The following is a 26,595-nucleotide window of genomic DNA, read 5'->3' on the forward strand; positions in this document are numbered from 1 at the left end:
TAGTAGAAAAATGAGAAAGAAGATCACATGGTTTCTCAGCTGGAGATCCAAATGACTCCAAGAAATATTATCAAATACTTTTTTCAAATCATTTGTACATTTTGCTATAATTGCTCTAAAATCAGCACTTAAGCCCACAGCTACACAATCAGTGCTCCTTGAAATTCCACAGAACTACTCAAGATGCCCATGCTTATTTATAAGTTATTAACACTAATCAAAAGGAAACGTTCTTTTCCACCCCACAGTGTCTCACAAACAGCTCAAATAGCTTTATATTGTGCTACAAACTCTTGAACTTCCTGCTGAAGCTAAGTGCATTCCTGCTGCACAGTTTTACTTTAATGCCCAGATCAAATACTTCTCGGCCACAAGACAAATTTCTTTGACGTTATGTATGTTTTATATTCCTATACATAATTACCTATTCTGACTACTCAAACTGAGAGCTAAGAGAGAGTTGGAAAAGCTCAGTTCATTGTAGCAATTTTCTTTTTTTTTTTTAATATTTATTTACTCAAAACAAAGTAACTGATTAATCCCTCTCATGGATAAGTAATATATTTCACATCTCAGAGTAATGTTCATCAGAATTTTATTAACTGCTTGTACTACTACAAGTACAGATTTATCAGCAATTTAATTGAGCACTTTCAGGACTGCATGCTAAGCTTTTCTCATGGTTTTGGGTTGGTTTTTTTTTTTGGTTGTTTGTTTTGTGTTTGCGATTATTATTTTTTAATGGCATATTCCACTGCTGCAGGCTTTTTTTTAATACAGCTTTTTAGTTATTGTTATCTTCTATTGAATCATCTTAATGAATGTAAACATTCTCTTGTATTTTATAAGTTCATATTTACTTGTTACATTTGTATTTATGTTAATAAATTTATATTAATATAATATTTTGCTTTCTATCTTGAAGTACCATTACTTACTGCTATGTTTTATCAATTATGAATGAAAATAAAATGCATCAAAACACTCTAACATAACTAAAAATACAAGAATTATATTATTCTTCGAAATGATATTTCTTGCAAAGGTGTCTATTTTATTTAATCAAGTATCAGCCTAGGCAACTTCCTTCAGCCACCACCTATCGCCACTTCTTCTCCCATACCATGTGAAGTCAGCTGGAATTACACCTGTGTGTTTCTAAAACAGTCCATGCAATACAAGAACTAAGCAATGTAGAATCCTTCTGTTGGGTTTAGCTCCTCAGTTATCAAATAAAACTTCAAAACGTGAAACAGAATTTGCTTATACATCTCTAAGCTTCCCTGCTTAGAGCTCAGTTTGCGTATTCTCTTTCTGTTTTCACAACTTGCACCCATAAACCACATGAATCTTACTGATGTAATAATGTACATCTAAAGAACTAGAATATATGACAGCCCACTATGTGGCAAAACTACCTTAGCACACCTAAATAAGACTTGATTTTTTTCCTACACTAAATTTGCAATCCATGTAAGTTTATTTCAGACATTGTTAATTTTAAGATTCAGTATACCTAGAGCTGAAATTGCAATAAGATTCGTTTTGAATCTTTTCCTCTTATCAGAAGACAAAATTAGTGATTTAAGCCGAGTTACATAAGCGTGCCTACTCACTATCTCAGCTATCGCTCAAGATAAAGTCAAAGCAAACTGGAATTCTGTGGTCAATGTCTTCAAATTTCTGTACTTCAGGCAATTACCATATCACTTTCTACCTGCTGAGGATCTCTGGTTCAAGAGTTTAAATTTAAGACAGTAACTTTCATTTCAGACTTCTTTAATGACATACCAACTCCCAATCCCTAGCACCAACTATTTAAGTGAGATTCCTTTAGTATCCTCCTACAGATTTACCAAAAAGTAATGTTCAATTAAAAGATACGCTGCATAGATCATATTTAAGTAGGAAAATTCTCATTTATTTTCAATTAAAGTCTCTCTATTAGTAACATACTAATTAGTGTTTTTAATAATTAAAATCATACGTAACATCATTATGACATACAGGATTTTCCTCTTTTTGAGGCTCTAATTTGGGAATGAGAACCAATAACTAAAGTCTGCAACAAAATGTCAAAAGATGTCCTAGATATTGCTGATTTATCTTTTTTTTTCTAATACCAAGTTAGATCCCAATAGTTTCACCTCATATATGAGCTCATTATCAGGGCCTCAAGGTCCCCTTGTTGCAAATGCCTGCAAAGTTTTTCCATTCATTTTTATTATTCCTGCTGAGCTGCGTAATCACTGAATTCCACTAGAACTTGCATATCTAGTTGCTCCTGCCCTTAATAAACACCTACACTTCAGAACAAGTTCTCAAGTCTAGTGAGCTTCAAGCTCGAAAAATCATAGCAAAATTATTCAAAAGCAAAATAACAACCCAAGCTTCCTACACAATTTCTCTACAATGAGAGAACTTCAAATTCAGTATAAATTTTCTAGAATAAAAGGAATGAATTGCTCCTAAATAAAGATCTCTCAAAAGCTGAAGTTAACAGCTACTCAAACTTGGCTCTGAATGCATTGCATACAAACAATTATTCATTCTAATCATAGTGATGAAGAATATTTTAGGCATTTCCCACTGCAACCTTACCATCTCGCCTGTTGAGCTTTGCAAAGCTGGGACTGTGAGTACTGAAGAACTCAGAAGAACTGGTAAAGGCTGATGAAGGTAAGGTAGATACCAACGCACCGTCACAATTATCTAAAATAAAGCAAAAAACAAGAATATGTCAACTTCTACTATGTCTATGGTGGTCTACGTTTCTACTCAGTAGATAGAGATTAGAGAAGGATTAAACTTGTGTGTAATCCCTTAGAATGAAGTATATAATCACTGTTGCATGCAACTGAAATTTATCTTCCAGGTCAGCGGTCTGGTAGAACTGCAACCTGATGTAAGCTGTTTTTAATAAAAACACTAAATACTTGAAAATATTTCCTTTCAGAGAATGAAATCTTGTGATATACATTCTCCTTTAAGAAGACAGCAATTCTGGTTGCAAAAGCCATTGAAAGTATGCAGTAATGCCCAGCAGACTTTATGTAACACCTCAGCTGCTGTTCTCAGTAAAATATTTATCTACTGAGCAGGTATGCAATGTAGAACTTACAACTTTTTATTTCTGTACATAAACAACACACAGGAATACAGGACCTGGCCTTTCACAACACATAAAATTATGTCCCAAATTAGTTTTACAAGTCAAGTGAGTGGTCTGGGACTCCTTCCCCCCCCCCCCCCCCCCTTCATATCCTCATCAGAGGAAAACTACAAGGTAGTTTGCACACCTGCACACAAAACAATTAAAATTTTGAGTCTATAATGTTTGAAGATTGAAATTAGATACAGTAAATTTTTTTCTGCACACCATTGTCACATACACATTCAAGAATATAGTGCAGGTTTTCAATGGGGAATAACAATTTAAAAAAAAAAAATCAAAATAAACCCCCATGGAATAAACCCATGGCATACTTTCAATGAATCTCCCATGGAAGAAACACAAATCAAATTACTGGAAATGTCCTGCAAGCTAGCAAGATCTCAAACATCGCAGTGCTCTCAAACTCAGAGTAAATACTTAATTTGCAAATGGTGAAGAAGAGATGCATGAATGATACTTTATGGTTACAGAAAGCAAGGAATAGAAGCAGAGGACTTTATGGTTGTGACAGCAAATGTAGGATCATCCAGAGTTGTGTAAGATGTTTCCCGTACAGAGCCTGATTATAGCTGGAATACTATTCATCTCTTTCTGCAATGTTTCTATAGAACAGCATGGATATTTTGTAATCAAAGTTCTCCCTTTATTGTAGGAAATTCTCTGTTTGTTTGCTCAGTGGGAGAACAACACTGCTAGCTACCTTCAGCATCCTTGTGCATGCTAGGCTGAGGGACAGATAGGAAACTTCCATCACATCAATAGACTTCCACTAGAGGGGAAGAATAGGCAGCCTCTGATCCATTCCGTAGCAGGGACTACTCCTTTAATCAATCCACGCATAGAAGTAAAATGAAATTATCTTACTAATTCTCAGATATGAGTTAACAAACTTTATGATAGGAAATTCCTGAAGCAGCCATAAATCTCTTTCTAAATGCAAATATGTTTGGTTGGGTCATTTAAATATATGCTGGATGTTTTAAAGTGGAAAATTTCCATAAAATGAAAATAATAATTGTGCAAAAGTAGGGGGGAATTTTATGTGAACAACAGTGGGAAACTGTTTGAAAATTAACTCAGTTCTACATTTATATACAGGTAAGTAGCTTTTAAAGAGAATTATTCTGTTCATAAAAAAGTATAAATAAAACAAGTATTACACCACTGTGAAAGATGAATAAGCTCAAATCTGCAGCTCTAAATGAGCTGATAGAAAGGAGAAATCATTGGTGAGGTTTGCTGAAAGAACATAGAGCACATGGCTCAAAATGCTGAAAATGTTAGGAAAGAACACTTTTAATGCAGCAGATTTTTCAGTATGGATTTTTTTACTGACTAATACATTGCAAAACCGATCTTCATGATGGATTGTAAATAATATTAAACATAAATCCAATTGATATTCTGAAAGAATCGGGATGATATATTAGTTTTCTAAATGTGTACAAAAATAATACTCTGATGGATTAGCAAATAAGAGGTGGTGGCAGAAGTGGAAAACTATTAATACAGATTTACTTACCGGCCCACAAACTGGATTAAAATATTTGATTCACTAGTTTAGAACTTAAGCCTCCAAACAGCAGAACATGAACTAGAGGCCAGGTTACATGAGAATGATTTCATACAAAATGCTGCAAGGGCTGATGAGAAATTCAGCCCATGAGGAGATAAAGAACGGCAGCTCTAAGAGATTTTGTCTAGCACATTTATCCCGGAAAAATCAAATTAAATAAACTTAGTACTATTTTATTAAGACATTATAATTAGTAAGAGGAGAAAACATACATTTATTACACTTAGTTCTAAAAGTATTTTAACACTACTCATGTATAGATTAAAACCAGGTCTATATCAAAATTAGCATAACGAATATAATTCAAAGCAATCTGTAAATTAAAATAAGCCACCTAATTTCACTATCACTTATGACCTGAACAGTAATTTAAATGAAGATGGCAACCAGTAAATATATCAGCACACCAAACTCTCTCAAACTTCAGCATTCTATAAAATCTAGTGAAGGGATTTAGAAATTCTCAAAAGGAGGTTCTGTCCTTGTTACAGATCTACATTAAGATAGAAGTGACATCAGCTCTGCAGTTGCAGAGTTAGACTGCCAAAGTGTCTATATGGGAGCCAAGAGCAGGACGGTCTCCTCCAGGAGAGGCCCCCATCATTCTCTTGGTCATCCTCCAAGAAACCTTCCCCCAGAGCTTTCTGTGCTTGGTCATCTGACACCAAATGAAATGTCATGAATACCCTTCCTAGAGCTTTAAGAGGAGATGAGACTAAGACCCTTCATTTTATCTATTAACAAATGCCAAGTGTATTTTTTAATGAAACTATGCTCAGGGAAGATACTATGTGTGAAGCTGATAGGCTAAATTGGCAAAAAAATTGCTCTTTTCCTTTGTGTAACAGCTTCAATGATGCTATGCCTAGGTCTGTAAATGAACCATATTTACATTTTAAATTGGCATCACAAATATTAAAATTGCATTATCTATCATATACGAGCTAGCTTTCTCTAGCTGTAAATATTCAATCATTTTCATAAGGACTACTAAGCACCACTTGGAAATAGAGGCCGGATATAAAGGAAGAAATTTTAATGTAAATAATGTCTAAATGGCTGGCTCACCTCAGATCTGAGCATATCAGTTTGTCATCCGCTAGCTGTCCATGACTAGAATCACAGCAGCAATCTCTGGATTCTAACCATTATTGGATGTTTTCATTAGATACATATAGGACACCAAGCATCTCAGAACTACAGCAAGTGTAAATCTTTTCAGAGCAATGCATTCAGAAGGTTAGCTAAGATCTCTGGAGGATACATCACGGGAAGTGACAATTAACTCTTCTAACTGCCAGATGCTTTATCTACAATTCCAGAGCTGTTGCTCCAGTCCCCAGACACACTCACCTGGATCTCAGCTACTACAACATTATAACGTCATTTTCACACCAAATTCTGGAATCCTCTAAAGGTTTTCTCAAGAAAAGAATACGCTACAAAGAGGAGTCCATAACTAACTATGAAAACATGTAATTTCAAGGCTTTGGGATTTAGGAAAAGCATTAACAATTTGAAGATAGCTCAGAGAGCACCAGAACAAATACAGTTTGCCTCTCTACAGATAAGAGAATAATGATTGACTTTAAGGAACAGCCTCCAAGCAAAGCTGATCCTTGAGTGGATACTCTGACAAGATGCAAGGTCACTCTTCTGCTCTTCCTTCAAAGCTAATTGCACAATAACAGAGTTTGGACCTAACAGCCCTAAACATACAGACTTACAATTCAGGGCATGCCATAACTTTACAAGCCAAATGAAATGTCAAAGCAGAGTGAAGTGTTTAGGATGCATCAGTCAACAATCCAGGCCATATGCTTTGGCACATCCATGTCTGACACACTGCACACATGAAATGTACAGATTGAGATCTACTCACTTTGCTGAAATAGACAATGGGTTTCAAAAAGATGGGATGTGAACAGAGTGGGGATCATCCCATAAGCCCCACATCTTTGAGAAGTCAAAAGAAAGCACACATACATATATCAACATTACAAAATTCCCTAAAAAAAGATTTCATTATATTTCCTTTTTTGGTAGTGTAGAATTATAAAGAAGTGAAACATTTGCACATATTTAGGGTCAGAGAGGATTCACAGTAAACCTAACAGCAAAGCCAACATTTCAAGAAATATTCTCTCTCTCATTTGCTGTGACAGAAAAAGCCTTTATTCCAGATTTCTACTTTCTCAATCTGCTCTACAAGGGAAAAAAGGCCTGGAAATTTGTCATAAAAGCTTTACTTCTTTGAGTCAGTTGCATTATATTTCCATAGAAAGTACTGATTTTAATGAAGAAACCATTCCATGCTATAAAATCATTCAAAACATCTGGACAAAGAAAATCACTGCTGTCCTGTTGTTTTTTTCTTCATGCCAGCCAGATAATTAGCAAAGAACAATCATGAAAAAAGAGCATCTATTTGTACTTATAAACTGCATTCTACATGCAAATCACATGACAATACAGATGTTGACTAGCATTTCAGAAATGGATGTTGACCTTGACTATGTTAAGCTCTGAGAAACAAGCAATTATGGATAGCATTCGCAATTTAATGTAAATTAATTCAATTGTCCTCCAGTGTTGCTTCTGGAAGGGAAAAAAAAAAAAAAAAGTACATTTACCTGCACTGAATCAGTTTTTCTGATTTTTATTCACTCCTATTTTTTAGAAAATGACAATAAGTTTAAAAAAAAATAAAAGCAGAAACTCTCAATCTATAAAGAAGTTATTTGGTTTATTGTTTTTCATTTCTTTCTTGCAGTTTTAATTTCCCTCCAAGTAAAAATGTCTTCTCTTTCCTTTTTTTTCCACATATTTCTATTTTGTTCAACAACATTCATTTTAAAACACAAATATAAACATCATCACTTTAGATTTCAAAGACATTTAATTAGGACTTAGATACTAATTTTGGGATCCTGTGAAAAATGCCAGCTAATAACCATTTCAGCTAAAAATTTGTAAGGTTGTGAACTTTGTTAAAGGCTTTGTGCTGAAATATTAAGATCAACACTTTATAACAGCATTCACCAAATGAATGAATGAGTTATGATTATGAAAAAAGTGATTTAGAAAAATGCATATAAATCCTGGAGAAACAGGACATCAGAAGTCTACCATGCTTCATAAACATGCAGAATGAAGCCAGTATTTTACCCAAATTGTTTTCTGTATCGAATACAGACAGCCCCGCTCCACTAATTCTTCCAGTACAAGTTTATGTTAAGTGTTGGTAAGCATAATGTGATCCAGCTTTTAACTTTCTTCAATTCAAGATAATATTTTGCTACAGCAACCAATGTGAATTACATTTCCAATTAGTGGGCTCTGAAGATACTCAGAGAGCCGTAAACTCCCAGATTACACTAATGTTTCTTTCACCCTTTTTTGAGGAGGATCAATCCCTGGAACACAGATTGTTAGTTACCAGCCATGACGGAGATGTATTAACAAACTCAGCCTGCTGCTATTTCCTTGTCTGCTTAAAAAGTCAGCAGGACAAAACACATTGATTTCCACTTGTGAAGGCCATCCAGAAAGGGCACGAGCATTTCCTTAATGAAAGTTTTGATGAAGAGGACACAATCAGGGAAAGATCACCAGTCCTTGAGTTTCATGGATTTCCCATATTTCAAGCTTGAACTACTTTTAATAACACTGTGCATCCTCATTGAGACAAATTTGCAGAAAATCTTTGACTATAAAGTTTGTATTACTTCTCCCTGTTATATTGTTAGGATCATGTATGCAGCAACAACCTGGTTCCACTGTAAATAGAGAGTATTTGACAAGACAAAGTAAGACTGTGGTTTACTATTTTATAGTAAACACGAAGGAGATTGTAGGTGGAATGAGAGGCATCATAGCTACTTATTCGAGGTCTTGCTTGGAATTTAAAGGTATTTAAGTATGCCTTTTGTTGCCAAGATGTAATTTTATTCATTATTAAAATACCAGCAGAGTTACAGATGATGCTGAAGTTAAACTGTGTGCATCATCTTGATTGCAACTGTAAATTGTCTCCATACTGGGATTTGAAATTGAAAAGATTCACTGGTATTTACAGGCTAGAAAAAATTCTCCTTAGCACCATACACTTAATGTTATACTTTGTTTTAAAGACATAAAACATGCATTTTGTACAATGCCTCCAACAGTGTTCAGAAATGACAACTGATGGCTTCCAGTTCATCTGTTTTTTTCCACCTTTCTGCAGGTAAATTTCTTTGTAAATATGAGAAATAAATAATTGAATATTAATATGAAAATTAACCTTCCACATTTACAGTTCAAGTTTTTATGTGTATGGGAGAAGGTGGAGATCCTGGAACATTCACCAAAGGAGGAAGAAGTGGTGGAAAATCACAACACAATAAAACAAAACAGACACACAGACAGACAAAAGAAACAGGAAATGCAGAAACAAGACTATAGAGATTTGGAGATGATATCTATGTCAAGAGTCCCTGTACAAAGCATCTCATGCCTATCTGATTCTACTAGGTTCTACTACCATGAATATGTAGGAAGAAATTCTGGGGAAAGTGCAGAAAAAAAAAAATACATATATATATATATATATATATATTTTCAGTAGAGGAAAATTCTATGGGTTTTATTGTATCTTTCATTTTTCCTTTTTTTATTTCTTGAGACTGGCCTACACTTGCATGCACAGCTGTGAACTCTATCTGCTAGCAGATAGGCATGGTTTATTTTTCACGTTGTAAGACACAAGAGAAAGTAGTTAACAACACAACGGTGTTCCTTTCTCCTGCCTTGCTACAATGCAAGTAAACAACAGTAGTTTAGCTAATCACGAACTCTTCCCAAATGACTAAATTGCATAAATGTTCTTCAATATGCCTTTAAACTTTGACATACAAGTATTATTCAGTCATAGTATTTATAGAGCATCTTTTTATGACACATTATGTACCAGTAACTTTGCCTTACAAAAAGCAGTCAAGTTTGGTTTTGAATGATGCAAAGGCCTCTCAAAAAGCTCTGCTTAAATAGCTGGTCTTATTTATTTACTCTGAAATGAGTAATCTAACTTCTACTCACATAAGGAAGACCGAGCTGAGGAGCAAAGCAATCATGCAATATTTGTGCTTATAAAGTCAAAAGGTGAATTTCAAATAATCAATGCAGCTGTAATGAACTAAAATGCAGAAACAGAATTTCGTTTTGAGAGGGTCAAAGAACATCTGACAAACTAAATACTGAGAAAAGTTAGGGAAAATGATCTTATGTTTAAATAACAAAAGATTCCAGCCCTGTCATTGTTCATGCTATTTAGGTTAGTCAGGATGACTGCATAAGCAGAATGAAGGTTCCATTCACATCCTCTACGATGTGCTTTTCACTAGATCACACTTAAGCTTTTTTCTTTTAAACAGACATATCAAATGATGTCAACAACAGTAAATCCATGAGAGAAATCTGCTGAATAAGAGGACAGTCAGATCTCAACTATTAGCAAAATCGTTGTTACTTCTACACGAGGAAAGAAAAACAGGAAAAAAAAAGCCAAAAAACACACACACAAAAAAAAAAAACACCACAAAAGAACACATTAAAAGGATGTGGTGACTCAGCTTGTCAACACCTATTTCATTGAAGAAATCTGCAAAAGCAGATCATTGCCCAAACCTGCGATTTCCTCTCAGCATGTAAAACAGCAGTTGTCAGGGGTTCTTTCTTCTTTCTACTTACAGAGTATCATCCTTCAGCCTATTTGCTTTTTTTAATTTGCATTTGCATTATTTAAGAGTGCCCTATCTTTGAGATGAGATCAGAGAACTACAAAGCTGAGCCAGCAGGTGGAAGGGATTCTGTACCTGAAGTTTGTCCTTTCATCATGTGGCACATCTCAGTGGACAGTCAGCATAAATCCCTTCCATCCCTAGGAGAGCAATAGATCCGGAGGTTGCCCTTCTCTATAGGACAGTACTCAAAGTACAGTTTTTCCCATGTTACAACAGAAGTTAATACAAGAACACAGAGATCCTTTGTCATGGCCACATAGTACCATAAGCATTTCTTCTAGCCTTGTCTACATAAGACTCCTTGGTTGTGCATCATAATGAAGTTGTTGGTATCATTCAGTGATCAATATTGTCTTCTAGTTTACAACTTTCAGCAGTACTGACACAAATACACAAGCTTGCACCTATACATCCTTCGAAAGTATCACATCACAACTGAAACAGAAGTTCAGGACTTCATATTGTTATATCTTGATATGCATACAAAAATACAACATTTGCTTTAAAATACCATATTATGTAAATTTAAAACACTGTCGTTGCAGAACAGAAATGTAAACACATCTGCACTCATCAGCAAGCTGCCAGTCTCATTATTAGAGGAAAAAAATACAAGATAGAGGAGAGGCAGCTGAACTGAGTGCAGTGCAGGCGTATACAGCCTGAAATTAAAATGCAGAGAGGCTAAGGCAGATTTTCTGCTAATGTAACTCTGTGTTAAGATTATTCAGGAATTCACTGGTGAGCAGTTTTTGCAAGTTGTCTAAATACAATTTTTGAAATGGAAATGTAAATACCTGTTTAAAAGTTTACTGGGAAATGAGTGGAGACCAGGAGAGAAATTTTTTCTTCTAATCTGTGGAGCAAGAGCAGCAAATAAATTTGCATGCTGACAGACACATCAAAACCAATTCGGGAAATGCAAATGCTTTATTTGCAGGGAGTGGGTAACTAACACCACTGGGGGAGAAGATAGTTTCCTAGCCCAATCTGGAAACAGCTTCAACAATCTGGCACTTTTCACCACCTAATCTCCAGCCCAAAGATAGAAATACAGTTCTATTTTTCCAAATTGGATAGATCTTTCACGCACACAAACATCTACGGTATTCCTCACACCTTTAGTGACCTTCAAATTCAGCACGCATGCAGAAGCACTGCTGCAGATTTCAGTGAAGCATCTAAACACTAACCCTCACACCTGTCTCCAGAGATACATAAGCCCCTTAAATGAGGGCTCCCGTTACACCATACTGGATTTGTAGAAGTACGCAGTGCCAGTAGAAATGCCTCAGACAACAAAAATCGTGATCTGATTCCCATGGAACCAGACCTACGAGTGCCTGCATCAGCATGCTGGATGCTCTGTTCCCACTCTCCCTCTAACCCAAACACCATTTCAGAAGGGCAATGAAGAGTCTCCATCACATGATAAAATTTATTAGTTTGTAGCTCTCTCAGTCTTAAACAAGATTTTTCTGTTCTGATTTTTCCTATGGATCTCTGTAGAAAGTGTTCATTTATTCAGGCAAAGACTTTCAGACAATTCTGTACCTTTGTCTGATGAGGTTATTTTGCAGAGATCTAAATTTACAGCTCCTATGCCTAAGCAAACAACAGAAGAAACAACAAAGGCACAGAATGCTGATGAGTTTCAGAGGCGTACCCAGGTAACAGCAATTTAAAAGCCATCAATAACCTAGAGGTTGTCCCTTGAATTTTCAAATCAATCACGGTCAAGTGAGTTCAATTTTTACTTTTCCTTTGAATCTTTGACGAATTCATGGATAAAATTGATTAAAGAGGGGAAAAAATAAAGAGCATGAGGTTCACTAAACATTTTCTGTTTAGAAGAAAACCTCTTCAAATTGTGCAACATACAAGATGGCATACTGAAAAGCAATTATAACTCTGAGAATTTCAGTACATCCCATAAGGCCGAGAGAATGTTCAATTTGCAGGCTGTGAGCAAGGATTAACAGAGATGAAGGTAGTAAGTAAGTGCCCATGTACCACTGAATTTAAATGTAATGTCATTTCAAGGGATGATAAGTAATCATTTCATGTCTCAGTAACCTCCAACAAAAGCACCTTATTTTGCTCAAAAATACCCATTTTTAAGACTCTTCTGTGTAAGTTAATGGCTTAGATAAGGAACTGTATTGAAAAAAGTTAGTAATTCCCATTCTTAGTCAAGGTGAAAGCACCTTTGATGTCAGTTTACCAATGAAAATTTTCTGCCAGGCATTTCTTAGGACAGCATGTTCTCTCTTCATCTAAGTGGAAAAAAAAAAAAAAAAAAAAAAAAAAAAAAAAAAAAAAACACTAATCTATTACCATTGAGCATGTTGTCAAGTAAACAAGAAAGTTTCTATACAGATCTTGTTTTTTGTCTCTGACCATTCATGACTACTTTGGGGATCGGTATTGAACCCCCTTGTGCTTGTAAGTCTTTGCTTACAATCTTACTCTCTGTTCAGCTTCCATACCTTGACATGAACAAGATCCTGGCACTAAGTAATCACATTTATCAACTTTCACATCACTAGAGATCTGATCCATGCCTTAGACACACTTCAGCTATTATGTCATTGATCTTATATACTGATTTTATATTTATATATATCCATATATATATATGGATTATTCAGCCTTTTGAAAAACTTTCATCACCTGCTGATGTTAAGCAAGTATGCCAGAAGACACCCGCAAACACAAAAACATAGGAGTCAGTAACAAGCAGTTCTCTTGGACTGGGGCAGGTGGCAAGATTGATGGCACCATCAACATCTCCAGTGATGCCCCATCCATAACTCTCAATTGCAACCCAATGAAGAAGGATGGAGGACAACGTGTTTCTCACTCATGGAGGAAGAAAGGTAACAGAGTTCAGAGTCCAAGCTGAGGACTCTGGGCAAACACACAGAGCCACACAGGAGCAAAAGTGACCATTAAAAACCAATTTTTTTGCGTGCACAGTATCTTTCCAAATCAATACTAAAGATGCTTTAGAAAACAGATATTCCCCCCCGAAGATCGAATATTTATATTATCTATTAATCATGGATTCAGTACTCTCTTCACCCACACTGATGATGCTGTTGAATGCAACATCCAGAAAAATCTGTATGAATGCAGAAATGCCTTTGACAGTCCCAAAGTATGACATCTCTTTTTCTTTTCTAAATAGCAGTCATAGAAGCCAACTAGAGCAGAGCTGCCAAGACCACAATTGTCACACTTGGCTAGAGGCTCACATCCCAGTCCGGTCCCAAATCAACTACAAGTTTCACACGCAAACAAAGGATATATATTTCATATACATTATGATGATAATTTGATGCCAGTGCTAAAGACATTATTAAAGAAATTGATCTCCTGGATTTAACATAGAGTATAGGAGGACTGGAGGGTAAGAGAGAAAACTCATACCCTATACAGAATACTGTAGGACTATTCACATTAAGACTTCGCAAAATTTATTTGTTCTGTAAAAAGATTACCAACACGAGCAACGAAGTTGAAAATTTCAATAGGCAAAGCATTGCAATGCTGTACTTTTTCTACATGAAATTAAGAAAAAAAAAACATGCTTTCTTCATTTTAAAAAGTACACTGAATACACAAGGAAGTCAAAAATGAAAAATAGGAAATTTAAAATATTGGCTAGCAATTTAAAAGCCAGCATAACTCCAACAGTCAGGTACCCTTCTTAAAGACTGTATCTTTTATTTTGTTAAAGAAGGCCACTTTGCATCTAACAAGGAAAAAGAAGTTCATCTTCTATCAGTACTTCTTGTGATTTTGTACATGGGGAAAAATGATAATCCTTAGTAAAAAACCCCAAAACTATCAAACTACAAAAAAATCGTACCAACACAAAACCACAGTACTACATTCCATTGTCCCTTGTCAAAAACAGTATAAAAAATAAATCTATCTATGCTAAATTATATTGAGGAGTCTTTGTAGATACAGATGTCAAACTTGGAACATTACTTGAGTAATAATCTGATACCTTTATTTTTAGATACAACAAATAGAGAACTCCCCCAGGCTCCATAACAACTTGCCATTTTGTTTAGACATCCTACTCTTTCGATACCGAATGACTACTTAAAATGCTTTCACATACAATTGTGGCTCACTCCAAGCACCTTTCTTTAAAAAAGAAGAAATTGCATACATTAAGGTAATAATCTTTAAATGCAAAGGTACACCAAGCTGTTTGTTTTCTTACTCTTTAAATTAAATTCAGATCCTTCTGCAGATTTCTGCAGCTTCACACCCCACTTTAATACATGAACTCCCACAGGTTTTTATCTCTTTGGCAAAGCAATTAATAAAGCATGGCTCAAGTCATTAAAGGTTTATTTTATACTTCTCTAAATCCCTTGAGATAAATAAGAAATAAGTATTTGTTTTGAGCCTTCTGAAATCTGAATCATTTCTGCAAAGTCCTGCAGCCTTGAAACTAAGTCTAATTACCTGCAAGTGTTCACACATGTAAGTATACATTCAAACTTACTACCCTACGTGGCAAGCTTTTTAAAGATCAAAGAATTAACTGTAGCCTTGAGGCTCTCTTTGAAAAATGCACATTAACATTTAATGGTGTCACACACACCAAAGTCCTGCACATTGCTTTGTAGACAAAACCTTCTATAGAGGAAGCAGGTAAGGACTAGCACTTTTCAAAGGACCCAATAATAAAGTACTAGAAGATCCATGGTCAAAGCCTCTAGACCAAGAAATGAGATGCCCAGCTGTCTCACCACAAGTGACTTTGCAGCATCTTAACTCAGTACCACAGTTCAGTAGAAAACAAAATAAAAACAAAAACGAAAAACAAAACAACGACAACAAAAAAAAGAGAGCCCTTTCCTTATTTTGCCCTGGGGCACTTGACATTCAGCTCTTACTTCTTTTGTTGTTGCCACTGAACAGATTTACTCATGAAACTCAAAATCACAGAGTGGCTGAAGTGGGCCTCTGGAGGTCATCTGGTCCAGTCTCACTGCTTGAGCAGGGTTTCTTATAGCAGACTGCCCAGAACCATGTACATACTCACACTGGTGCTGGTAAGGTTTTCTTCTAAACTCTAGGGACAGAGAAATGAAGTCCACTTTGTAGATTCATTGCATTTGTTCTATTGTGGAATACAAAACATCGTTCAGAAACAACAAAGCTCTCTTCCAGTGTCCTGGTGGGATGTAAGCTGAAGAAACTCCATGAAAAGTCATACTCTGTGTGGTACAAAATAGAACTTCAAGAAAAAAAATTAACTCAAGTGGGAAGGCTTGAAAAAAAATTAGTTCTCCAGGGAAGAAATTTCTAATATGCTAATGGTGTCTCAATATTTTTGTATATATGATAATACAGAGAAATATACTACAGAGATGATGATACAGATTATCACCTGTCTACAAGAAAGGGCTAAGGAGGTAAACTCATTTTATTTCATGTTCTTTCTGTTCAGTTTTTTGTTTTCTTGGAGGAATGAAAATCAGTTTCAAATCAGAAACCGAGCTGCTTACATTTAGATATTTTATTCAGGTAAATTTATACTTCACAGTTACATTTCTTCCAAATATCCCATTAAAGAGGAGAATGGAGAGAGAAAGAGAACAGCTCAAATAGGCAAACATTCAGAAGTACTCCTGAATAACTACAGGTGGGTCACCTGTTTTTTTCACCTTGAAGACTTTTCAAATTGTGAAAAGAAGCTTGTACGAAAGTTAATTCTAAGTTCCAGTTTTCTGTTAGACTCTTTTAACACATGAATCCTACGTTGCCCAAAAAACATTGAGACTGGATCACACATTATCAGAGGCAATATGAATAATCACACAAGCTGTTGCTACTTTTCTAATCGTTTCTTTCACCTAGACTGGTAATAAAGAGTGTTAACTAGGGGAAATGATCAACCCCTCCCAACAAACACATGAAGTTCCAGAATGATCTGAGCAAGCCCTGTCACACATTCATCCCTGGAAGGTTAAGTGGATTTTGATGAAGCCATCAACTTCAGCCACAAAGGGCTTGAGCTGATGCCAAATGAGATCCAAAGGAAATTTTTCATCCTCCATTAACTTCAATGGGCTCCAAATAAAAGCTAGTGGGCTCCAACATGCCTGCTAATTGTAAAGGGAATTAAATCCCAGTAAATCATTCTGACTATGGAGACTTCACAACCAGAATGACGGTGGGAAACCTATATGATCTACTGTAAACTGCATATGACTCTGTGAACCACTGAATTCATGGCAAAACTGTATTAATGTTGCCCCAGAAGTTAAGAACTCTTTGAGAGAACTGTGAACTGAACTGTCCTCTGGAGCCCCCCAAACCAAGCAGCTCTGCTACCATTACTTCTCCTTCTTGTTCTCAAGGAATCACACTAACAAGTCATTTGAAATTCATCAAATGAATGGAAAGCACCTGGGAAAAGGGCAGGGGACACTAAAAGGAGAGAATTAAGAACACAGGCATTAGGAAAGTTGAATAGGACAGATTCAATGAGAAAATGAAAAGCCAGAATGGTTATAACCTTCCACTTTTAAAAGAGTTCAGATCTGTTAGTATAGTATTTGAATGAAGCAAAATTGAGTGCTATGAGGATGGTAGAGTAGAAGCTAATTTAGGTACACGTATGGAGCTTGGGTTGATTAGGTCATTCACAGCCTGAAGCTTTCTGACCATAATAAAGCCTATTCCAAGTCATCCCTGCTGTGCCTCACTTCTGTTTATTTGACTAGCTCTGTTCAAGGTCCAGATTTGGCAGGGCCTCTATTCCCCCCAACGTGCATTTCATTTCCAACCATCTGCTGAAGACTCAGAGCCTCCTCTCTGAAATTTGAAAGATTTAATGACAATTAGCTTGAAAATATCCTTTTTAATTTTATTAACAGATTGTAGAATCAAGAAAATTCACAGGGGGAAATGAATTAAATCGCACTGCCTTTTCCCATCGCTAGACCTGCCTACCAAGCAGTACCTATGAGACACATACAGGAAGCTGAAAACTGCTTTGAATTCAGAGTTAGGACACTAATCTCGTAAGAATAATCACAATGCCCAACTTCTGCTGTTACATACTTTACTATCTCGAATAAGACCCTGCGGAGATGCACTAAACTGTGTGCAAGCCATTCAACAGAATTGTTATTTGGTGTTGTGCCTCATATCACTTGTCCAATCTGCTAGATCCTTTCCCCTTCCATAAATATCAAATTTGACAAACATTAGAGGCAAGAGACTTAGGTTGAATTAGTTCATCTTGCTTCACTTTTTTTGGAAAACGCAGATTATCTTTTGTGGTTGTTGTTTTGGTTTACTTGTTTGTTTTTAAATATATTGTGTCACCAGTGCACATGCTCTTTTTAGTAGTAATTCACAGCACTGGCAACTTTTTAGAAACATGACTCATACTGTCAACTTCCTAAAACACCACTGATGTAATTACATTCCAAAAATAAAATCTTTAAGCTTCAACAGCATCTCAGACATCAATTGGATTAGCTTCACTTATCAAAACCAGAGGAGATCAGATATGTCTGAAGAATACCCATTTGCTTGAGAGCTTGCCTACTACTATTTATATTTCTTCCAAAAGGGAAATTACCACTTTAGGTTCATTATAAAGCCAAGATTGTATAGCTGCAGTCTATGGTCAGATTTATTTATGATTTAAAGTTGGCTGTGTACTCTGCATGTCCAAAAAACTGGTTCTTACCAGTTTCTCTTCACTATCTTCATAGTACAAATCAAATCTGCTTTCAAAATCATTTCTCAACAAGAGCGTGGAGGGTCAGTTATTCCTGAGTACGATTGGAAAAAAAAAAAAAAGGCACTACTCTGGAAAACTTGGTATGCATAACTACTCACGAGTACTTACTGAGGTCTGTTTACTTTGCAGTCTTCTGCATTACGGCATCTAGTCACCTTCCGTTTCAATATGCCAAGGACAACAGTCAAGAAAGTGAGCCACCTGAGTTCCAGCTAAGGTGCATTTTTCAGAAACAAAGAACAAAGTCTTGTGTGGACTTTGTCACGCTTCCCATGAAAAAGCATTTGTGTAGAGTTCCTAGCTAAAAGCACAACTTCATTATTTTTGGAAGATCAGGAAGCAAAGTTTGGATTTTGGAGCTAGCAGAAAAGTAACAGCTAATAAGCCAAGCAACTGCAGCATGAAAATATGACAGGTGCAAAATTACCTTCTGTAACTCCACGCCAAATGGAGTGTGTGTACTCATTCATAATTAGGCTTTTCACACCTCACATAGCCTAAATGGATTTCTGGCTATGTTTATTACCATAACACTTCCCCTAAGAGAAAAGACCTCAGTAAGGAAAAGTGTCTTTTGATCACCCAAATATGGAGTAGATCCGAGTTATGTTTTTTTTCTTTGTTTGTTTGTTTAACCACTAGTAAACCTTGTCCTTTTTTAATTACAATATTTATTTGTCTTACTTCTTCCACAAGCTGATTAGGGCTCTATACCCCAGCAAATACCCCATAAAAATCTAGGTAATCAGGTCAGGTAGAGGACTTTTAAATTTTAGACCTGTTTTGATGAAAAGGAAAAAAAAAAAAAGAAAAGGAAAAAAAGAAAAAAAAAGAAAAGGAAAAAAAGAAAAGGAAAAAAAGAAAAGGAAAAAAAAGAAAAGGAAAAAAAGAAAAGGGAAAAAAAGAAAAGGAAAAAAAGAAAAGGGAAAAAAAGAAAAGGAAAAAAAGGAAAGGAAAAAAAGAAAAGGAAAAAAAGAAAAGGAAAAAAAGAAAAGGAAAAAAAGAAAAGAAAGTCTGAAATATAACAACCCCTTTCTATTAACATGACATGAAGTATTCTCTCTATAATTCAATAGATGAGGTATTGAGAAAACCCTCAGCAATTAAGATGTAAAATGTACCAGTAAACTAGAAGCATCCAGCTTTTGTTCTATTAAACTTCAATTATATCTATCCGCATCCTTCTGTGGGAATCAAATGTTGTTTCTGCATTAGAATTGGATAATATTTTTTTATTTCATGGTCTCCACTGCCATAGTTCTTTTTGGGAGTCTTTCTACTTTACTTTTTTTTTTTTTTGGGGGGGGGGGGGGTCTCTGATAGTTTTCATCACTTATCCTCTAGATGAACCTTCCACTAGAATGTATGCTTGGTATATAGATGTATATATGTATATTTTACCATATACATTGCAAGAATATCCTGCATGAGATTGGTCAACCCAGAAAACAAGTCATGGCATGCCCAAGGAAGCACCTGAAGAGACATCCGAAGGCCTGGCATCACCCCGCACCCCACTGCTCTTTGTTTAACAAAGACTTTGAAGAAAATCACCTTATCAGTACAACAAGAAGAGCACTGAGACATCTTGGAAGCAACAGGATGGATACTGACTGACACCAGATAACACACCAAATAACAAATGTAAACTTTGATAAGATTGTGAACCTGGAGTACCCAGCCAATGGGGAAACAGGGGAGGGGGACAAGCAAAGGGGAAAACAAGGTACAAAGGCTGTCACTGTGACCTTAAGGATGCTCCTGTTTGCGGGACGTCCGCCATTGCAATCACGAAAAAAATCTCCTTTTATCAGAGATACTGTTCGGACAAAAATTATTCGTATATTTCCAACACAACCACTACAGCGAGGACCTGTTTCACAACCCTGCTCATATGCTTTATTTTGTAGTCTGTTACTTCTCACTCTCTGGATTTTGCTAAACTTGCTAAAAAATTAACCATCACACAATATCCTGAGTAAGTTTCCCTTAAGGCTACTCCTTCATGGGTTTGCAGATTATTTCATCAACATGTCAGAGAAGAGAACCATAGGTTCCCAATTCCCCAAATGAGATGCATTGTGTACCACCATCAGCTTCTTCCACCCAAGGCATTTCAATGCCTCAATTCACAAAAGGGTTGCAACACTTTTTTTAATTTTGGAGGTTAAGCTCTCGAGTAACTTGAGTTCTGTAATTCCAGACAACAACTCTTACACCAAACACAGTAGACTCTTGTTACCTAAAATACTGGAAAACTTATTTGACTTTTTATTTTAAAACAGGCAAACAGCACAAATATTAATTTTGTAAGAGAAAAGAAAATTACCAAAGCAAAAAGATATAAGAAAGAACTCACAGTATTTATTTTTTTAAGATCACAAGGATTTTTATTAGTTTTCTTTAATGTGCAATCTCGTGTTTCCTTCCTGCGCTGTGAATTGCTGTAATCCAACCATTATTTACATCTCTGAACATTTGCTGGGTAAGCACTGACTATATCCAGCTACCAAATGTCTGAAGACATTCCTTCTCGTGTTCTTCCTGCAGAAGGAACCTAACAAAGGTGTTATTTAAAGATCCCTCCAAGCCACTGAATGATATTGCTATGTAAATGAGCAAAAGTAAAGCTGTGCTGGTAAGATGACAAGAACAAAGATCACACTGGCTCCTGCATGAGATTCTGCCTATTCTGTTTTTCATGCACATCCCTATGAACCTTACTACACCTCTTGTACAATCTGTTGGTCAAGATCTCCAGCACCTGCACTCCTACATCACATTGTAGATAACCAGGGAAAGACACGTGAAGAAAATTAGCTTAAATAATTTTAAGTATTAAAATTAAGCCAATGCTGGGTTTGATTGTTATTTAGGGAAGGAAAATACACAAAACCAAAACATAAATAAATAAACCCTGGTTCCAATGCCATACAAAGCTGAAACTACCAGGAGCACAGACAGTTCTCCAAAGCCAGCATGGTCTGTTTCTGGGCATCGTGCAACTCTGGAAGGACAAAGTCTAGAATTAAGCGTGGAGATGGATGTTATCCACTGCATCAATAAAAAAGCAGATAAAGAGGGACACAGTGCAAAACGCTCACTGGTTGAAGGATATATTTAATAGATGAGTGAACTTTGACTTGAATTCCACCTGAAGAGTTAAGATTACTCAGACTGCAAGAAACCAGAGCAATACTTCTTCAAAGCTTTAGCACATTACTAACCCACAAAGCTTTGATTCTCTCCGGGTCTCACAGAACAGACAATGAGAAGTGAAGGGTTGTTCACATACAGGAAAGTTCAACAAAACAACATTCAGGGATACACCTACAGGGCATACAACAGAGCAGGTCAACTGCAGACGTTTTCCAATGATAAGAGCAGTTTAGCAATGGCCATTCTTTCCACACTTCACGGATAGGAGTGCAGTATGCAGAAGTTTATGGCCAATAAAACAGTATCAAGTGCCAGCACCAGTAACTGCATTAGAAGTACAAGATTGTGTAGATTACTTACCCTACTTAAAAAAAAAAAAAAGGGGGGGACAGAAAAAAATTAATACAAAAAAGAAACTTCCACATTAAAGTAAAAATAAAAAGAATCCTCTCTCCTAACATGAAGCACACAGATCAACTCCTCATGTTTTCTAAAAAGGAAAAAGAATGTCTAAAAAAGGTAATCAAGGAAATAAGGAAAAGATTGAAACCTGACTCCTTGACAACATAAAGATATTAAGCAATTAAGAAAAGAACTGACATGCCAGCAGGAACATGGAGAAAAACTCCCATTTCAGAATATCTCAAACAACTGCAAAGATTGCTTTGCCTTTGATGACTCAGCATCATCAAGATGCAAACCCTTACTCACATGAACAAACTAGAGACTTTATAAACATAACAAACAGATACTGACAGTCATTCATCTTTATTATTTCTTTCCTATTGACTATTTCTAATTGAGATATGATGCTACTGCACACAGAGTCAGGAAGATATAGGAGAAGGAAACAAATTTTTAAATCAAGTACCTTTCACAGATAAGGGAAATGAATTTTTAAAAAACAGTAAAGCACAGATCAGGAGCTAATTCTAATCAAATGCATGCCCCACTTTGCTTTGTACTCCCTAGAATGCAGATCTTCATCATGAGGTATTCTTTCACATACTTGAGTTCCTGATTTCTGAACTCAAACAAGTGTAACCACACTACTGAAATCCACTTTCTCTTAGCTCAAAATCAATCACCCAATATTTCCAGCAAATTGTATACTACAAGCCCTCTAAAACCGCATGTAGAACCCACACAAGTTTCTGCCTCTGATTTTCATGTGAACAGTCTGAGTTTTAACAGCAGCATAACATCTATTTCTCTCCTTTTTATTTTCCCTAAGAATTCTTGTGTTTTTAATTGCTCAACCAGTGCAGGTACCATGTCTTAAAGACAAGTGCCACGCAAAGGCTTAAAGAAGAAACACTGTAAAAGTTGTTGAGGATCTGAACAGTTTTATACAATTTAGCTTCTGATTGAACACTGCATTAATTCAGGTGTTATTGAGCAGGGGAACAGACACCCGATGTAACTTACCCTGAAGAAGTGAGAACCTTTCATCAAATTCACCTGCATAATCAGCTTGTTACACTGAAGACAGCCTTTGCCAGTTTATGTCTGCCTACCAAATATTTACCTACATCTATAAAAAGCAGCCTCTTGGTAGTACTGAAAGTTGTCATGCACACAGGAAACTGTGTCTTCTCCATAACTCTGGTTAGTATAAATTTATTTGTCTTTGTATGTATTTCTGTTAAAAAGTAACAGGAATCTCAGTTGTTTTAAAGCTTGTTTTGTCTGAACACAATCTCCACCAAAGAAGTAGGGGGGAGAGGAGGTGGGACATATAGGTTCCACTGGGGTAGCTACATTATTTCCTAAGTTTTAAAGAGGGCTTCATTGTTCAAAAGAAATGCCCTCTTAGGTTGAAGCTGGAATTGATTGCACTCAAAGTTAAAATGGCAGTATTTCTACTGCAAACACTGAGTGGTGAAAAGGAGTTTTGCAGATAATTATGTCATCATAAGAACATGAACTACAAGCAGTGAACTATTTCACTGGAGAGCACTCTCAAGCAATTTGTTTTTATAAAGAACTAAGGAACACGGAGGTATTTAAAGGTGCTGTAACCAACAGCTAATATTTTTTTAAATAAATGAAAGGTTGCAAAGTCTCAGAAGTGCCAGAAAACTCTGATTACACTCTCCTGAACCTGAAGTCTTTCATGACACACCCCTAGGATCATTGGTTATTCTGGAGCTTCTTGGTCACTCAGCACACAAGATGAAAATTAAAGGCTCTTGAATAAAGTTTGTAAGACGGACAGCATGAAGGATCATTATCCTAAAGAATTTTCCTGCAGGCCAGCCCTCCTTACTCATGTTGGAAAACACACAGCAGATAGAGGAGAAAATTGATGAGAAGCACTTTCAAACCCTTACCTTTGCCCAAAAGATCTTGCAGGGAGCTGAAAATACAGCAAGACATTTTCTAACAGGTATTACTGTGTTAAAGGGTAAAAGCCCAGGCAAACTGTCTCCCCTCTGTAGAGAGGGGCTTAACACCAGCTGTTGGGCAAAATAACCATAGAACCAGCTTAATTAACCACTTAGGGATTTCCCTGGGCAAAAATGGGATGTGGACCAGTGCCATTTCTGATTTACAGCTATTTTCAGTCTCTCATGTAGAAGGTATATGATATTTTTAACTGGTTTAAAGGCATCCATTTTTAATGCACAAAGAATAAGATTGTTATTCATTACTGCTATTGATTTCTTTAGTTTTAAAAATAACTTTGACATAAAAAAAATCTTTGTGTTTATCACCTTCCTTTCCAACTTAATTGCTGCAAAAGACATTCATCAAAACAGCTCAGAGGAGGAGTTTTCTAAAAATCACCAGAAGAAAACAAGTTACATTTTCATTTCTCTACCAAGATCTACCTGAACTGAATGAAGATGTTGAAAGGACTATTGTATAATATTCATGCCTGCAGGGAGAAAATCTGAGGTAAAGTAACAGCTGCCAAAGCCTAAAGAAATAAAATTTATCAAAGATGCACTGAAGTTCTGTTAATCCTTCAAAAGCTGTGGAGGTTTTGGAGGGTTTGAGTGAAAGCAAATTAGAGCACACATGCCTTCAGACAAATCAGGCTAGAAAATCCTCTACTCTGCTTAGACAGTTGTTGATAATCATATTCAGAATGCCATCTTAATTTCTATTATCACATACTTAACAGCTCTATAAGAAGCAGCATTTCAAAAAAGCATTTGCAGGTAGCAAAAGCATGAGCATACTTGAAGGTCTACTGGTTTTGCATTTTTGTACTAGTATAATTCTAAGCTAATATTACAAGCTGGACACTGATTTAAAGTCACCTTTTAATGGAGAACTAATGAATACTCATGGCATGCACTACCAGAAACATAGTTCCTCTTTCTTCTTCCAGACTACAATTCACCTCTACAGTGAGATATGAAACTTGAGGTTTATTTCAGGTTTATTTGTAATTTCTTCAGTTAAACAGTAAGTTACTCAGGGACAAGCAAGTAAGTCAAACTTCTTCAGCTTCTGGTCTCAGCCCATGCTATGGAGGAAGAGATTCTGTCATGCTACTATTCAAGATTTTTTCTGATTTCAACCAGAAACTTGAATCACCCAAGCAGGATGGAAAAAGATATAAGCAAGAATATACAGCAAAATACAGTTATTTCTTCTGAATATGACTTTAACATTTAAATAATGATGTCATGATTCCTAATAATAGCGTGGATATATACAAAACGTTGTATATTTCCACATCTTCTTCAAGTACGTAATGTTGTTGGGAACCCAGCTTGATGTATTTCCATCTTCAGTCCAATTATTTCAGCCAAAAGCCTGACACAACTTATTTCAGAAGGATTTTTATGTAGTGCTCAGCAAGCAAATAAGGACAAATGTAAAACTACACATGAGACGTTTGTAGTTTGTAGTTGAGCACAATATTTCAAGTTGATAGTACTGAAATTATCATTTTTTTCTTTTCATATATAATTCCCTTTAGGTATAATTAGTTTTATATGATTACTATTATAGTATGCATAGTATGTAAGTTAAAATACCTTCTCTGCATTCCTAGAGCTCACTGGAACTTTTCTGCGTAAGTTTCCTGATTTCAAAAGCAGTTTCTACCAAACCTCAATGTCCCATTGAATATGTTTTCTCTAATGAAAGCTAAAGTGAAATTATTTAACACAGGGCAAAACATTGTATTTTCTTCAACTATGCATAAATAAATAAATAGAAAGTAACCACAACACGCATTTTGGAAATCAGTGCATCATGACACTGTAGCTTCTTACTGCAGTATAACAGTACAATTCAAAACAGCACACTCCCAATATGGCAGACTCAGAGCTTCTGCCTGCAAGTCTCTGCACAGCCTGGACTTCCTCACTTTACAAAGAAGTGAAAAACAAAGGCTCTCTATCCCCTTTTGTACACAGCAAATATATAAATTTTCTTAACCACAATTTGCTATGACAAGACACGAAAGAAGAATAACCATTTTTAAAAAAACATTTTTAAGGCGTTAAATAAGGGTGTTTTTTTTGTTTGGTTTTGTTTTTCCCATATAAAGCTAATATTTTCCCATTGAACTGCTAATAACATTTTTAACAGCTGCTTTGCCAAGAACTTTATTTCAGCATTCCCCTTTCCTACCAAGGGAGTGCAGTCTCCATACATGTATCATCACCAGGAAACACTATTAATACTTAAATCATTCCATATTTTCAGTGGAAATTTGTATCAGTACACCAAGTACTGCATAAAGAAACAGCAGAGAGAAAATTGCAAACATACTTAAGCCTTCCATTAGAATGAGAATTCTCCATGGTCTAAGACAAGCAGGAAAACAAGGAAACACAATTTTCCTTCTAGTTTTGTCAAAAATGAAGATAATGGAAAATGCTAACGCACTTTACACTTTTACCTGCCCATCATAAAGAAAATAAACAAGTAAACAGAAACAAATAAGTGCCACATACAAGCCCAAAGGCAATTGGAGAAAAAATGAAAAACTCAGAGACAAAGAATTTCCAGACTTTATAATCCAGGTGTCATACTACATTAATTAACACTGCAGATTATAATTATTTTTCTAAGTCCCCTGATTGCGTTTGGATGTATTTTCTCTCTTTTTTGAAAAAAAGTTTTCCACTCCTCAATGTCCAGATGT

The 26,595-nt window shown here is 35.9% G+C and overlaps 1 protein-coding gene across 1 annotated transcript in view; it reads right to left on the bottom strand.

Annotated features, from left to right (window-relative positions):
* The window catches only part of CNTNAP5 (contactin associated protein family member 5), a 244,070-nt gene that overhangs the window by 179,314 nt on the left and 38,161 nt on the right, over positions 1-26,595 (bottom strand). The window contains exon 2 of the mRNA XM_085228567.1: positions 2,602-2,712. Coding sequence (XP_085084693.1) covers positions 2,602-2,712 — 111 coding nt within the window. The remainder of the gene's footprint in view (positions 1-2,601; positions 2,713-26,595) is intronic.

Source organism: Meleagris gallopavo, chromosome 7, assembly GCF_905368555.1.
Source record: "Meleagris gallopavo chromosome 7, MGAL_WU_HG_1.1, whole genome shotgun sequence".
NCBI classification, from domain to species: Eukaryota; Metazoa; Chordata; class Aves; order Galliformes; family Phasianidae; genus Meleagris; species Meleagris gallopavo.